This window comes from Podarcis vaucheri (genome assembly GCF_965113315.1).
Source record: "Podarcis vaucheri genome assembly, chromosome: 6".
Lineage (NCBI taxonomy): Eukaryota > Metazoa > Chordata > Lepidosauria > Squamata > Lacertidae > Podarcis > Podarcis vaucheri.
This window is the reverse complement of record NC_138764.1, coordinates 73,005,143-73,022,135: the sequence shown is the minus strand read 5'-3', so window position 1 is coordinate 73,022,135 and position 16,993 is coordinate 73,005,143. Positions and strand designations below refer to the sequence as shown.

Here is a 16,993-nt window from a genome sequence, read left to right as displayed (position 1 = left end):
AGCGGGGCTGAGCGACGAGGACAGGAAACTGCCGTGAATCCTGTGCTCATTTTGGACAAGAGTGCGAGGCTTCTTCCGGGACAGGGGGCCTGGGGCTGGTCTTCTTCTCCGGGCAGCTGAAGTTCAGGGCGCCTCTTTTCCTGTCCGCTGAGCCCGGGCGAGGGACCCCCGAGGCGTCTCCGGCTCCGCTCCGCGCTGCCCGCCCGGCGCGCGCTCCCTCGGCCCCGCCCGGCACCTGCCTCCTCCTCGCAGGCCCCGGCCCCGCCCTCGCAGCCGGGCAGCTACCGCGGGCGAAGGCGTCTGTTAGCAGCGGCGAGCTGTTGGCGAAGGAGCGTGTGGTGCCGCTGCTGCAGCTGCGAGAAAGACGCCGACCATGGGGAGAGTGCAAGGAGGGATGCGCTGCGTCAAGTTCCTGCTCTTCATCTTCAACTTCATCTTCTGGGTCAGTGCGGGGCGATCGCAGCCGGGGAGAACGAGCCGGGGAGCAAAAGGCGATCGGGGACTACGGGGCTGTGGGAAGCAGTGGTCAAAGAAGCGGGGAGAGATTGAATGGGATTCAGAATGCCCGGGAAAGGCGAGCAGTAAAGTCTGGTGATGGGGCAGAGAGAGGCTGTTTCATAGATCGTGGAGCTGGGACCACGGGGTCATCTAGTCCAACCCCCTGCGATGCAGGGCTCTTTTGCCCAGCGCGGAGCTCGAACTCACGACCCTGAGATGAAGAGTCTCATTCCCTGCTAACTGAGCTTTCCCGCGCCTCCACTTCATCGGGAAGAGCAAACAGAGTAAGCCTTTTGCTGTCAGCTAAGAATCTTGCTCCTTCAGGCTGCAAACCGACACGCTTACGTACGTGCTGATAAACTGTAGCACAATCCCAGCCAGCCGGTTTCTCTCTCCCCCTTGACCATCCTTCGTTGCACAACCCCCTACTACATGCCACCCTTCATGATCTCTTGAGCCTGCTAGAGCGAAATTGCAATAACATGGGCTGGTTTGCAACCGCTCTGCCTTGCGCATCCCTCTGCTTCTGATCACGGGGAGGCTAACCTAACAGCTGCTAGATATGTGGGATACTTCAGTGGGGAAGGACAGGCTTCCTTTCTCCGTCGGATCCTCTCTTTTGTAGATACTCTCTTTCTGCAATGGCTGTTTTGTGCAATCAATTTATACAGCTATCAAAGTGGGGAGCAGGCAGGTACAAACTGATCCAAAGGAAATGAAGCTGAGGTGTTCTAGTGCAAAGTGCCGTGTGAAGTTAAGTGTGTTTTGAAGGAAGCAGTGTGTTACGGATCATCTGTCATCCTCATCTAACCCATGATATCTCAGTTACAGTAAAAAAACATATTGAGTGAATGAGTTACCTTTGTTAGAGTGTCTTTTCTGCATACGATCATCTTTTGTCTTTGGGGCAGATGAGATCATCAGGCCAGGAGAAGTGTCTGTCTCTGCAACCCTCTTGTGGGAAAATGCCTATAACTTGCAAATTGTCTGCACCTACGGGCTGGCCATATGGTCACAGCTTCATGAAGCCTAGTGCCACATTAAAAGCAAGTCAAAAAGGCTGGAATCTACAAAAGCACAAATGCTTTTTGCCCCAATAAGCATGTGATTGTGATGGGGTTTAATGTCTTGCTCCCCTCCCCTGTGGGACATCAACCATGAAACCACTAACAAGTTTCTTAAATAACACTGACATGTGAGCATTGGTTAGAATTCTGTGAGCTTTTCTATTTGTGTCTCCGAGATGTGTAAAGCTTTGTGGCTTCTTGAACCATTTCCCCAGAGATAAAGTGTTACCCCTCGCGTGTGTCGTGGATCCTTCGTACGTTTGGTCAAAAATGTATTTGCAGCATTTGTGAGCATCCACCCTGTGAGTGATGATTAATGCAGGCCTCTCTTATTTGTGGCATGAGTGTGGACGCTACTATGGCTCTGCGTGGAAGACCTCCCTTTGTATCTGTAGACTGCCCAGAATGTTTTAAGCTGGAATTTCCAAGCCAAGTGAAGTATTCTGTGAATACATTTCAATGTCTATCATATTATGGAGCATGACACGATGTGTGGCTGTAGTTGATTAGTAGGGAATCTAGCCTTTCTTGGTTGTGATCTCCTGAACCTGTATACAATAAAGGCATTAATGGTTTGCCAGTCCACTGCGGCGTGTTCCTTTTGTTCCAGATGTACTGAGGCAAATCGCTTTTTCAAATATTAAAAGGAGAGGATATCCGATAAGCAAGCAAGCTGCTTACCGACTCTTGTGCAGAATGGTGTACACAGAGTGCAAGTGAAAGGCAATAATTTTTAATAAATTCTGACAAGCAATATTACAATATGCACTTTCTTCTGGTGGCTGTCACAGTTCATGCAAATGTACAGAATCTGCTCCCTCTTATCTTTTGCTATTGTTGATGCATCACGGGAGACAATTGCACTCCAGTGCTGTGGAGGGGAAGGGTGCAATTTCAGAAGAATTCAGAAAAGCAGAAGCAACGGGGTGGGAGTTTTTGACATTGAGGTCACAATCATGGGGGAAGGGAAGCCTTGTTCTTTTCCACCCCCTGTTTTGCTTAAATGGCTGCTCAAGTTTCCTTGCTTGAGTGGTACCAGCTGAGAATATTCAACCTCTGAATAATGTCTTTAGCTAGAACCATCATCTGAGCAGGAAAGGTAAATTCCCAGAGACTGTCATCTAAAAAGGCCCTAAAACATAGAATCATAGAGTTGGAAGGGACTCCAAGGGACATCTAGTCCAACCCCCTGCAATACAGGAATCTCAACTAACGCATCCATGACATGGTCGTTTTGAAGTGTGAAGCTCACATGACACCTGAAGACCATGACCATGGGCTAACACCCCAGAGGACAGGATCACACTTCAAAACGACCTTGACAGATTAGAGAACTGGGCCAAAACAAACAAGATGAATTTTAACAGGGAGAAATGTAAAGTATTGCACTTGGGCAAAAAAAATGAGAGGCACAAATACAAGATGGGTGACACCTGGCTTGAGAGCAGTACATGTGAAAAGGATCTAGGAGTCTTGGTTGACCACAAACTTGACATGAGCCAACAGTGTGACGCGGCAGCTAAAAAAGCCAATGCAATTCTGGGCTGCATCAATAGGAGTATAGCATCTAGATCAAGGGAAGTAATAGTGCCACTGTATTCTGCTCTGGTCAGACCACACCTGGAGTACTGTGTCCAGTTCTGGGCACCACAATTCAAGAAGGACACTGACAAACTGGAACGTGTCCAGAGGAGGGCAACCAAAATGGTCAAAGGCCTGGAAACGATGCCTTATGAGGAACGGCTAAGGGAGCTGGGCATGTTTAGCCTGGAGAAGAGGAGGTTAAGGGGTGATATGATAGCCATGTTCAAATATATAAAAGGATGTCACATAGAGGAGGGAGAAAGGTTGTTTTCTGCTGCTCCAGAGAAGCGGACACGGAGCAATGGATCCAAACTACAAGAAAGAAGATTCCACCTAAACATTCGGAAGAACTTCCTGACAGTAAGAGCTGTTCGACAGTGGAATTTGCTGCCAAGGAGTGTGGTGAAGTCTCCTACTTTGGAGGTCTTTAAGCAGAGGCTTGACAACCATATGTCAGGAGTGCTCTGATGGTGTTTCCTGCTTGGCAGGGGGTTGGACTCGATGGCCCTTGTGGTCTCTTCCAACTCTATGATTCTATGATTCTATGATTCTATGATTCTATGATTCTATGACCATCCATCTATCATGCCATTGGGAAAGGCCTCTATTAAAGATGGCAGGCCCTAAGAGATTTGCTGCCCTCCTCAATCATACTTCTGATGTATCCCCTGTGTAACACCAGCAGCAGCCTGCCCACTTCTTCCCCATCACTGACTGGACAGGCTATACGTGAGAGGCACAGGGACACATTTTTGAGTGTGTGAATAATATAATTGTAGAGTTGGATGGTCATCCAATGGTCATCTAGTCCAACCGAACCTTGGGCACTGCTCTCTCCTGTCACTTCTTGCTCCCTTCCCCTGGAATGGCTCCTCTTCTCTCCACCTGAAGACTATGCCAAGCTGAAACTTGGATTCAGTTGATTTAACCTGACCCATGAAAAGCACATAGAGCTGAAAGACAACGTTCCTCCTCTTTTCAAGGCAGAAAAAGGTGACCACTCACCAAGAGGGGCAATGAATGGGGATGGGGGACACTCAGAGTCTCCATGGGCACTTGGAAATACCTTCAAGATGCTATTGCACCCAAGATGCCCTTGCATTGGTGACCCCAACCATACATTCTCCCTTGGTGGGCAGGATTGTTGTGGAAGCCTGGCAAGCTGAAAGCCAGACAGTGCTTGCAGCTAGCTTTGACCAATACAGCTAGAAATGAGTTGTCTTTTTCACCATAAGGAGAGCCTGTGAACTAATTATGTCTGGTTGGCCAGAAGTTTGTTTAAAATCTGCATTCAAGTTGCTCTTTGGCTGACTGTGCTAATTTATCAATAATTTGCTTTTGAAGATGGCAACAATCTTTAAAAGGTTTGCTTGTTCCGTTGCCTAACATATTATTTAGAGAACTGGGATCTTCTTTCTTAGAAGTAGTTTTCAGTTTCAGCATCTCTGGTCACATGGTGAAAGAAACTATCACTGAGGGTATTGTAGGCCATGTAATGAATACAAGTTTGCTTTTTATCTTGTTAACCAGAACTTCTCATATTTGTCTATTAAGCATACCAGAATCTTGTGCTCTGCTGCACACTGACAAGAATCTTTCCATTAGCAGAGATGTTTAGCCCTGAATTCCAAAAGAATAACATCACATTAATTGCTGGTACTCTAGTTTATATCTCATCTAACACATCTCTTAGATCTGAGTACCAACATCAACCCGCCCGTAGAAGAAAATAGCTCTTCACTGAAACCATAGAAACAGCAAAGGAAATAAACAGCCACAATGGGGCACATTTGTTTATCCTTGACATTGTTTTGCTATCAACACTTTCCCAGAGCTGCATGGTTCTCTGTGCCCAGGCAGTGAGGTGGATTGCTAATCTAAAAGGAAGCAAAAAATAAATAACTCTTAAGGAACAGCTTGGGACTCTTCAATTATGGGCACACTTCCATGATGGCTTAAGAATGTCCATTGTGCATATACACTTCTATAACTTTACATAGACTCAGAGTTTATTTCAGTCCTTCTAAGGGCATCATTCCTTCATTTTGAAGTAGGAATTTGTTAGGTCTGCTTTTCACAGCAGACTGACCAAACTGACACTCCCAGACTTGCTTGTGAACTGGAATGCAACTCCCAGTTGGATTTTGCACTTATCTGGATTTTGCGAAGCAGTTTTGGTGTGCAAAAAGTGTGCACAAAAATACTTATTTTATGTTCAAAATTCATATTTTCTGGGAAATATGTTCCTATTTTCTGAGAAAGTGCAAAATGTGCACAATTTAAATGTGGACTTTTTTTTTTTGCATTCTTTCCAAAAAGCCCACGCAATATTGTTTTCAACTTTTTCATGTGGCTTTCATTGTATATTTTTGTGTTTTATTGCTGCAAACCGCCATTATTTTTAATTGCATAGTAATATATTTTTTTATATATAAATAAAATAAAATGCAGTAGAATGGACCTGCGACTGTGCATCATTGAAACAAAAATTAGGATATTCAGTCCATCCCTAGCAATGCAGTACACCAGGCATAGGGAACTGGTACTGACTGGTAGCCTGGATCCATATTTCAAACACCCATGGGTCAAGTTTGATGGGTGTGCAGCGTTGCCCACCTATCAATCACCTGATGTTACAATGTCAGCATATGACTTGCTTTTCGCTGCACAGTTTGATTCCAAACTGCATGGGCAAAAAAATTCTGCACAGCACTGGGGAAGCCCTTTGCACATCATTATTTTATCTACCTCCCACTGGGCAGATGGCTATGGCTTGGCCAGAACAAATTTGCAGGCTAATAGGGAGATGTGGTGGACCTGAGTAGACCTGCAAGCCAGAGGTTCCCCATCCATGCAGTATGCATTAGGCAGATAAGTATCATCCATGTGAAGTTCCAAAGCAGCATATACAACATATTACAAACATATCAAACATTTGCTTCAAAGAAACCTCAGTTGTGTGACCTGTAAAGCTCTTGCTTTGGCTGTCACCTTACAATATATCTTGCATATTTCCTTTTCTCCCTTCTCATCCTGTCTTTCCCATTCCAAGCCTAGTTTAACATCATTATAAATCATCAAACGAGTGGAGGGTATGCTTATCAGATTTTCTAGTGACACCAAACCGAGTGGGTTAGCCAATTCCTTAGAATTGGCTTAGAATTCCTCAGGTGGGATTCAGTGCAATCTTGATAGGATAGGAAATGGAGTGCTCTGCATTTAGGTAGGAAAAATTAGGTGTACAAATAATGCAGCATGACTAGCACATGGGACAAGTGATCTTTAAAAAAAAAAAGAATACTACCCCCAGTGCCCATGTGAGAGGGCTAAAAATGACTGACACCCACCAGTCACAAAATAACAGTTCAAGAGAGGAGATGGTGACAAATGAATGGGGAGATTAATATAAGCAGCTAGCAGCTGGTGACATTGTTTACTGTTGAAATCTCATCCTTCTTTGAGAATTGCAGAATTCTTTGCCATGGCAATCTCCATTCTGCTTTCCTCAAGCTAAGTATAGCCATTGGATCTAGACATTGCATAACCTCCTCATTTTAGGCAGAATTTGCTTATCCAGAGGTTCTAAGAAAAGCAGAAGCAACTCATCTGTGCCCCCACTGCTGAGAAGCCAACATTGTGGGTCCATTCCACCAAACAAGTTGCTTCTGAAGAACTAAATATGCCTTTCCTATCATTTCTTCCCTTTTCCTTTTGCACTTGACTTTCACCCATGCCCATTCTGACACTGCTAGTTCCCCCCCCCCCGATCCTTTTACATTAACTTCTTCTCCTATAAAAACTTTCTTCCCTGTTCTGTTCTGTTATATTATATACACTGCTCTGTTATATATACACTAAGTGGAATTCAACATTGTCCATGACAAACATTCCATCTGCGCAAGTGTTGCAGTTTGCCAGACCGTACAATCCCCCGTCTCCCCCTTTCCCATGCTCTTCTGGGGGTTCTCCCAAGACCCAGCTAAATTTGGGAGACACAGGGCACACAAGGGGAGGAAAATCCCATTGAACAAGCAGAAGTCCTTGCATAGGGCTTTCCCTGATGGGGTTCAGCCGGTGAATCTCACCCAGTATATTTTCTTTGCCCTTTGAAAATGGGGTGGTTGGGGTTCAAGCCTGCAATGCAAATTGCATCCTGAACATGAGTTACTAAAGCTGATTCTGACATCTCATTCCAAAAAAACTTCGAGAGAAATGGAATCCCAACTGTAGTCCTCAGTTTGCTCAGCTAGTTCTGCAAATTAAGGGCATTTGCATAATTGATTCTGCTTCTGTTAAGGGCACTGAATCCCTGCCCCTTTGTTAGGGGAAGTCCTGCATACTCCTCATGGTTTCTGATGCTCCACCAGGACAGTCCGTATTATTTTGATATAATATTTACAGTCGTCAGGCCTAGAAACTTGATTTTTGGAAAACAAATTGATAGGCTGAGCATGCCAGCATCAGGGGTGGACTAGGGTGTTTTAAATTTCAGCAGCGCTCTGTGTGAGCCCAAAATTTGGCAGCCCCCTCAGCTCTTGCTTTCCGTTCTGCTCAGTTCACTAAGTCATAATTGTGACCTCCTGCAGCGCCCCCTGTTTGGTGCCCATTTCAGTGGAACCAGTCGCACTGCCCTAAATCTGCGTCTGCCAGCATTCTAGATTGAGCATTCCAGCTTTTGAGCTTGCATGTATGCTGTGGTAAACTGCAAAATTCTCAGTGGCCCATCCTGTTTCTTCCCCTCAGCAAGGCATGCACACATGGCACTGACATCTGACTTTCCAGAGGCCTGTCTACAGTACTTGCTGGTGGTAAATTTCTGCCTCCTACTCAGTAATTGCTCCATCCAGCCATTTCTGTTTCAGGATGTGGTTGGCCTATCATTTCTCTGGCCTTGTTTGATCAGTCAGTTTCAGGTTTCCAGTCAGCATTTGCAGGGCCAGTGCAAGACATTTTGGGACCTGAGGCAAACCACAAAATGGCACCCCTCCCCTTTCACCAGGGAAGATGGGGTGAGTGAAGCTCTACATCAGGAACAAGGAGGGAATGAAGATCCACACCAGGAATGAGGGGCAAATAAAGATCTACATCAGGAACTGGGAGGGCAGAGACCAGTAGTACCTCCTATTCACCAAGAGGCCACTGTAGAGGCGGCATTTGGGAGGCTGCCAAAGAGAAAGCAGATCTGGCCTCCAAAGAGCATGCCACAGATGCCGCTGGCACCATAGCAAAAACAGCAGGCAACACACTCCTTGAAGGCCAGATCAGCTGCTCCTGAGGATGCTGCTTCCTGAGGTAGTCACCTCACCTTGCCTCATGGGTGAGCCGGCCCTGAACTTTCAACCTGAGATGCTTTCAAGCCACTGCAGTCTTTCCAGTCTACCAAAGCTTTCTTTAGGGAAGTTAAGGAGCACTGTATATTAAAAGGAAATGACTCTCTGTTAAAAGCACTCAACCCACCTGTCCATCATGCAACTATTTCCAGTGGCATTTCTGTCAAATTAAAAAAGAAACGTGTGGTTGGAGGCTTCTCACCCAGTCAACAGCTCTTGAGTTTAGTATGTAGAACCTCTTGAGTTCTGTTCTGTTCTCTGCCTGGAAATATAGTTGTACCTCAGGTTAAGTATTTAATTCGTTCCGGAGGTCTGTTCTTAACCTGAAACTGTTCTTAACCTGAAGCACCACTTTCGCTAATGGGGCCTCCTGCTGCCGCTGCACCGCCACCGCACAATTTCTGTTCTCATCCTGAAGCAAAGTTCTTAACCCGAGGTACTATTTCTGGGTTAGCGGAGTCTGTAACCTGAAGCGTATGTTACCTGAAGCGTATGTCACCCGAGGTACCACTGTAAATGACTGAAAGAGAAAAATACAGTGGTACCTCGGGTTACATATGCTTCAGGTTACAGGCTCTGTTAACCCAGAAATAGTGCTTCAGGTTAAGAACTTTGCTTCAGGATGAGAACAGAAATTGTGCGGTGGCGGTGCAGCGGCAGCAGGAGGCCCCATTAGCTAAAGTGGTGCTTCAGGTTAAGAACAGTTTCAGGTTAAGTACGGACCTCCGGAACGAATTAAGTACTTAACCCGAGGTACCACTGTACAGAGCCATCACTAATAGGTTCAGTTAAGTTCTAGTTATGGGTAGGAGGAGGGGGAGGGAGAGAGAATAACAAACCAGCACTCAGAAGGTGAGTTGCTCACCTTGACCTTATTACATCATGGTAGTGCAGATAGAAACCATTGGCTCGGATATTTGTAAACAGAATGTCACACCAGTGCTGCTGTGACACAATGGAGATCAACCTCAGCCAGGGCTTATGAAAACTAAATTATGCATTCAGACATGAATCACAGCACTCTGCATGCACATGGAATGGTGGGACTCTTAACAGCTATTGTTTTCAATCACAGACAACATGCCTGCTCTTTACCAGTATGACTTGAGGGGGGTGTCAGTGTATAAACATTTATTTTTAGATACATGGCAGTTAAGAGTTGGCCACTTCATAACCGAACATGATGAAACATCCCTCACACACTCTTCCTTTGTGTTTCTATAGCATCCCTACAAGGCTGAAATGGCATTATGAACTTGTTTATTAGGACTGCTGATCAGAAGGTCGGCGGTTCGAATCCCCACAACAGGGTGAGCTCCCATTGCTTGGTCCCTGTTCCTACCAACCTAGTAGTTCGAAAGTACGTCAAAGTGCAAGTAGATAAATAGGTACCGCTCTGGCAGGAAGGTAAACAGCATTTCCGTGTGCAGCTCTGGTTCGCCAGAAGTGGCTTAGTCATGCTGGCCACATGACCCGGAAGCTGTATGCCGGCTCCCTCGGCCAGTAAAGCGAGATGAGTGCCACAACCCCAGAGGCGTCCGCGACTGGACTTAACAGTCAGGGATCCCTTTACCTAAAGTAAAGCATTAACACTGTTTGGCAACAGTTAGGCAAATAGAGTCACAGTACAGTGGTACCTTGGTTCTCAAACGTAATCCGATCCAGAAGTCCGTTCCAAAACCAAAGTGTTCCAAAACCAAGGCACACTTTCCCATAGAAAGTAATGCAAAATGGATTAATCTGTTCCAGACTTTTAAAAACAACCCCTAAAACAGCAATTTAACATGAATTTTACTATATAACGAGACCACTGATCCATAAAATGTAAGCAGTAAACAATGTACAGTGCTGCAGTCACACAATCACTCAATCATTAGCTGAACTGGGTTCCACACCGTCACAAAAACAAAACAAAAAAGAGCCACAAAAACAAAACCGCAAAATACCGTAAATAGCAAAAACAGAATAACACTCAAAACAGAAGTGTGGCACTCAAAACGGAGGTGTGATATTCAAATAGGAAATGTAACACTCAAAACGGAGCATGTTTGGCTTCTGAAAAAAGTTCGCAAACCAGAACACGTACTTCCAGGTTTGCAGTGTTTGGGTTCCAAGTTGTTTGAGTACCAAGGCATTTGATACCACTGTACACTTAACCATAAAGTGTAGTGCAGCAAAGATGACTAGGTGAATTGCAGGTAGCACTAGAGGAGGCTCTTGGTGGAGCAAGGGGTTGGGACAGCCACGGATGTTGCCACAGGGTAGTGCAGACAAGAAGCAAAAAAATCCCCAGATAGCTCGCATTTAATCAAAACGAGCCTTCACCTAAGATCTTGTTCACAAGTGCAGTAATGTTTATGTTTTCTAAATCACTTTCAATTCAAAGACTAAATAAAAAAATACCTTCCAGTAGCACCTTAAAGACCAACTAAGTTAGTTCTTGGTATGAGCTTTCGTGTGCATGCACACTTCTTCAGATACCAAGTGTGCATGCACACGAAAGCTCATACCAAGAACTAACTTAGTTGGTCTTTAAGGTGCTACTGGAAGGTATTTTTTTATTTTGACTATGGCAGACCAACACGGCTACCTATCTGTAATTCAAAGACTGTTCAATAGATAACATCATAGTTGGGCCATGCCCTCAGGCTTGCTTACACTCTCAACAGAAATCACTTGACAACTTGCAGGGTCACAGCTCAACTGTCCCACACAGAGTTTCCATGCCACCTCAAAGACAAAACTTTTAAATGGAAGCCATTCATACATTCCACATCAGCACATCAAAGGGTAAAAGATCAATTGATGAGCATGTGTGAGTTGCCCTATTTTCCTCAATAGTGTAAAGCAGGAGATCATCGGTTGCTTTTATCTCAGTGGTTCCTTTGTTTATTAAGTGTATTTCTTGGATGGATGCCAAACTGCCCCTTTCCCCCATCCTTTCATGTTCCCCTGCCTTAGTGTTGTCATACTAGTGGCAGAGAATGAGGCTGAAAGAGGTGGTAAAATAGTAACACTTCAGCCTGCAAGTGAATGTTTCTCTATGTAAACCAAGACACTCTCTGCAAGCAGAAAGCTAGTAAGCAAAGCAAGGGGTAGGCTTGAACTCTGTTCCCCGATCTGTTGGTTTTCTATCAACAGGGAGGTTTTTAGATGAAAGAGCTATACAAAGCAATGATCTCCTACCTGCAATCTGAAGTGGTGCTTCCTCATTCTGCTCTATGTGTAGACTAGGGCTGCTCCTCAAGTGAAGCCATGGTGATGCCTTTCATTGCGCCCATTTTTGTAGACATCCATATACCTGCTTTTGACATTTTATTTTTTTAAAAAAAAAATTTTTATTGGGTTTTCACATTTTATATAGACAAGAGCAAAACACAAAAACAAACAAACAGAAAAGGACAACAAACATGTATACTTTCCGAAAAACTTATTTTCTAACCCTGGTCGTTGACTTCCCCCCACCCCCTCCCTTGCATCCCTATTCCCAAATTTATATCAGCAAATTGGCATTTCCTTATCCATCTTATTATTAGACCTTTTATAAAAGAAAACAAAATTAAATTTTTCCTAAGTTGGACCTCAGTTCCCTTCCATCGATTTCCCATTTTGTCTTAAGTGATAATATTATTGACTAAATCCCATGGTCTTGAGTGTTGTTAAAACTAGATTTTTCCCTCCCTCCCATCCCCGATTTGCGTCCCTTCCGAAAACATGTCCAAAATAACAGTTCTTAGCCCGGGTTCCTCACGTCCGAGGCTCTCAAGTCTCTTTCAGTCCCTCTCCGCCGGTCTTGTTGGTAATCCTTTATGTCGGTCATCGCGTCTCGAAAGAATTCTTTCACAGTCAGTCCAAAATCTCTTCCCATATTTGAAAACAGCTGCTGTAGAATTTCCACAAGGCATGAATCTTGAAGGTAATAAAAGTCAGAGTCTATGTGGAGGCCCCAATTATATTTCTTTATTTTAAATTCCTTAATTTCATAGACTCCCAGGGCCTCCACTTTCGTCTTCTGCATCTTTCGTGGATTTATAGTAGATTTGCTCCAATAGTCTCCTTGTTTATATTCCGCAGGTGTCAGCTTCTGGTTAGTGTTTTCCCACATCACTTCTTCTCTTTCTTGTTTTGTCTTCTCCTCTTCTTTAGTTATCATTTCTGATTCAGCTGTGGATTCTTTCTCATTCAGGTCCTCGTTACATTCAGCAGAACTACTTGTTTCAGAAGTCAAGGTCATCAATTGTTCACTCATAGCCGTAGTCTGCTCTTGTAAGATTCCCACCAAATAGAACATCCTTTCGATTTCCCCCAGTATCTTTCCATCCACAGCCATTGTAATTCCACAGAGTTCCCCCTAGAGGGAATCTGGTTACTTAGTATTCTTTTCTCCAACAGTCCTCTGTCTTGTTATTGTTTCTTTGTTTCCAACAATTTTAGTTCAATTGTAACTCCTTTTAATCCAGAGGAATCTTAAATAGCGATTTTTCCACTATTAACAGTCCGTTTGACAGCTTTGACAGCTGTCAAACTCTGCACTTCTTATACAAGCTCCAAAACAGGACGCTCCCGGGCCCGGGAGGGAGGGTTGTTTACAACAGAACACAGAACTTCCAACACTCCTCTCTCCTGCTCAAAATTTCTTTTCCAAATCTTGGAAGTTACTGTCTTTTTAAACTCACCCTTTACAGGGTAGGCACTCCAGCTTAGTTCTTTTATCGTTGCTCTGGATCGTCTGCAAGGGGGGGGTGCGGACTTCCTTTTAACACACACCCCGATCGTCTCAAATTCAATAGGTAAAATTCTTAAAGTCCAATTCCAATTTACTCACGGGTTGTTTTTTCAGCCGAATTTCAAGGAAGGAAGTCAACGCTCTCCGGTCATGGCTCGCGGCTTCGCTCAGCAGAGGTAGCGATGGACTCTCGGTGCCACGCCACCCCCCGTATCCCCTCCGCAGCCTTTAAAAAGGCTCTTCGCGAATCAGGGGGGCGCTTAAGGCACCCACCGAGTCTTCAGTCCGCAGGCTTCCGCGCCTGCGGTTTTAAGGGTCCCCGTGTCGCCGGCACGGCAAAGACCCGTCCCCCGCTGAGCCGATTCCCTCCGGAGCTCGGAGGGAATCCGCCATTCCCAGATCGCGCCAACCCCGGAAGTCCTGCTTTTGACATTTTAACAGAGTTCTTCATTGAGAAATAATAGGAAGATTGGCATGTACACATTACCTACAAAATAAAAAAACTCTGTCTAGCATAGATGTATGCATTTATCTAGGGGCATTAAAGTACGGTTTTCCTTCAGTGGCATCCAGAATTTATACATTTTTACATGATTACTAATTTCCATATAGGAGGAAGTAACATAGAAGTCTGTCCTGAGAATTTGTGGCTGCTATGAGACCATTGGAAGAAAGCAGTAAAATGAATATGCTATGTGTAGAAACCATCTTAGGTCTGCCCCTTAAATTTCTTAAGAATGTATTGTATCCCTTTATATATTACTGAAGCTTTAGGAATGAAGGCGTAGGTGAAATGCTCTCCCCAGGGAGGTTTGCCTGGCCCATTTATTATATACGTTTAGGCACCTCTTCAACCAGGCCTTGGGCTGACTAGCATCCTGTTAAATGTGTTGTGAGTGGGAGCATTGTTTTATTTTGTTTTGTTCTTTTTTATGTATTTTCTCTTTTTATCTTGTATTTTTATGCTGTGAACTACCTTGAGAGATCTATGGATGAAGAGCAACACACACATTTTATAAATAATAATATAGAAAGTACCCACACTGGGTCCCTTGCCCTCTAGGCTTTGCAATGTAAATGGTAGTTATGCATACCTGGGAATCAAAATGGCGGCTCAGCCTTGTCTGTGGATTGGATGTCTTATTCATTTGTCAACTAATATGAGGAAATGTCCCTTGCCCCTACTTTTTTCTCTTTCTTAATATTACTGAAGTGCAAAACTGCTCTGGAGATTTAAGGGAAGGTTTCTTGGTGTTGCCAGCCAATCATCATTGTTCAGAGCAAGCTTGAGCTACAGGTATCTTGAGCATTCCCTCTTCCCTAATAGCTGGAAAGGAAAATTGCATTTTAAAAAAGTTATGTCTGTCTTCACCCTTAGTGTAGATTTTTAAAATTCATTCATCCCAGAACATTAAAGAAAATGTTTTCTACAAGTGTGCAGCTGTAGAAGGAGGAGGTACCACTGTTAATAACACTGTTTGAAACATTTCCCATAGCTGTCGAACTAAGCTTTTGCCTTCTGGGAACTTATTATTCGTGTGATTAAAATCTCATCTTTTAAGAGTTTCCTCTGCATTTAATACCATTTCCTTGCTACCTAGGGCGGGCACTGCTATGCAGTTCCAGTGATGCGAGGAGACTTTCATTACTCGTTTAAACAATGGCACTAAATCCCATAAAAGGAACATTTTCTGGTGCATGCAGCAGTCAGCAATGGGGTCGTGGAAGTGGCTGAAAAAATCAATAGAAGTTGCAGGTTAAAGGGCATTTTCCAAGCTACTCATTTCCCCCCTCTTTTTTGCTAGCAGGACTTTGTACACAGCTTTGACAAATATATCGATCTACTTAATTCCAGCCTTGCATCGCAAAATTTTGCACTTGCTGCAGCCACCATCATCACCACAGGTGCTCCCAGTGATGTGTTACACCTTTTCTCCTGCTGCAGCCTCTGCCACTAATTGGCACTTTGGCTTGCTTCTGTTTTCCTGTTTATTGCCTTTGGAGATGTGTTGATCCTACTCTGATTATTTATTGCACAACTTCTGTGCCTTTAACAGATGCATCATAGGAAATAATCACACAGGAGAAGTTTTCTAAAGCATGGAGCAAGCTAAATGTCAAATACCAAATGCCATGCATTTACTGTGGTACCTTGGGTTACATACGATTCAGGTTACATACGCTTCAGGTTACAGACTCCACTAACCCAGAAATAGTACCTCGGGTTAAGAACTTTGCTTCAGGATGAGAACAGAAATTGTGCTCTGGTGGCGCGGCGGCAGCAGGAAGCCCCATTAGCTAAAGTGGTGCTTCAGGTTAAGAAAAGTTTCAGGTTAAGAACGGACCTCCAGAATGAATTAAATCATTAACCCGAGGTACCACTGTATGCCTCCTGTCAAAGTATGCCAATAACCTGTGCCAAAGTAAATCTAAAGTGCCTGGGTGAAGCAGGTGGGGGGCTTTGTGGTGCCATTGTTGTTGTTGTTGTTGTTCAGTCATTTCCGACTCTTCGTGACCCCATGAACCAGAGCACGCCATGCACTCCTGTCTTCCACTGCCTCCCGCAGTTTGGTCAAACTCATGCTAGTAGCTTCGAGAACACTGTCCAACCATCTCGTCCTCTGTTGTCCCCTTCTCCTTGTGCCCTCAGTCTTTCCCAGCATTAGGGTCTTTACCAGGGAGTCTTCTAATCTCATGAGGTGGCCAAAGTACTGGAGCCTCAGCTTCAGGATTTGGGTGCCATAGACTAACACAAAAGCTACTGGGATTTCTGTCCTGTAGAGCAACCTCCCCCAACCTGTTGTAGTCCAGAGGATTTGGAGGGCACCAGGTGGGAGACAGCTAGGCTGTTTTGCTCTTGCTCTTCCCACCAGCATTGCACTTGATGGTCAGAGCAATGTGGCTCTTCTAGAGTCTGGTGGGAAACCGCCATCTTAGAAGAGGTTACTAATCATTATGGCAGGATTCCTTAATTGCACTCTCTGATTCCAAGTTCTAATGATTCCGAGATGGCAAATGGGATGAACCCTTTCATCCTTCTCTGGAGGCTTCAGGAAAGTGGGACGCGCAGTCTTGCGATAAATCTTTTATTCATATTTGGAAGGCTGTCAAAGTGCAATGTGTGCTCATTCAGTAGTTCCATAATTTTGAGTTTTTAAATAAAGACTAAAAGATCTACTCCCTGGTATTATATATCTAGCATAGCCAATGTGGCCCCAGCCAGCATAGCCAGTGGTCAGAGATTATGGGAGCTGCAGTCCAGCAACATCTAGAGCAGTGTTTCCCAACCTTTTTTGGGCAAAGGCACACTTGTTCCATGAAAAAAATCTCGAGGCACACCACCATGCCAGATGGGGAAAGGTCACTTTTTACTTATGTAAAAAAATAATAAAAAAATAGTAACAGCATAGAAGGTAATGGTTAGGCTAGCATCCCTCTTCCAAATATGCTAGGTTTTTATTTGCAGGGACTGTTCTACATGGGAAAGCATTCAGCACTGTCATTCTCCCATCTGCCATCTGAATTGGTACTATTCTGGGTCAACTTACTCTGCTGCATGTGTAGATGAAAATGGCACCAAGTGTGGGGGAGGGGGCAGAACAGGTTTCAGATACAGGATATTAAGCATACACGTACTTCAGATTGAACTGGCTGCTTGCTTTGCAAGTTTTCATTTCCCAAATGACTGCCTTGGCAAGCGCAATACCTACCAGGCTCAACGCCGGTCTCGCGCTGCCGCTTCCCGCGCTCTCAAGGACCCAGGAGGAGGAAGGCGTGAAGGGAATCCC

The 16,993-nt window shown here is 44.6% G+C and overlaps 1 protein-coding gene across 1 annotated transcript in view; it reads left to right on the top strand.

The window, feature by feature from the left end:
• The first annotated feature begins 278 nt into the window (after window positions 1-278).
• Window positions 279-16,993, top strand: part of TSPAN2 (tetraspanin 2) — a 69,824-nt gene continuing 53,109 nt past the window's right edge. The window contains exon 1 of the mRNA XM_082227454.1: window positions 279-442. Within this exon, the coding sequence (XP_082083580.1) occupies window positions 374-442 (69 nt within the window). The 5' untranslated portion in view covers window positions 279-373. The remainder of the gene's footprint in view (window positions 443-16,993) is intronic.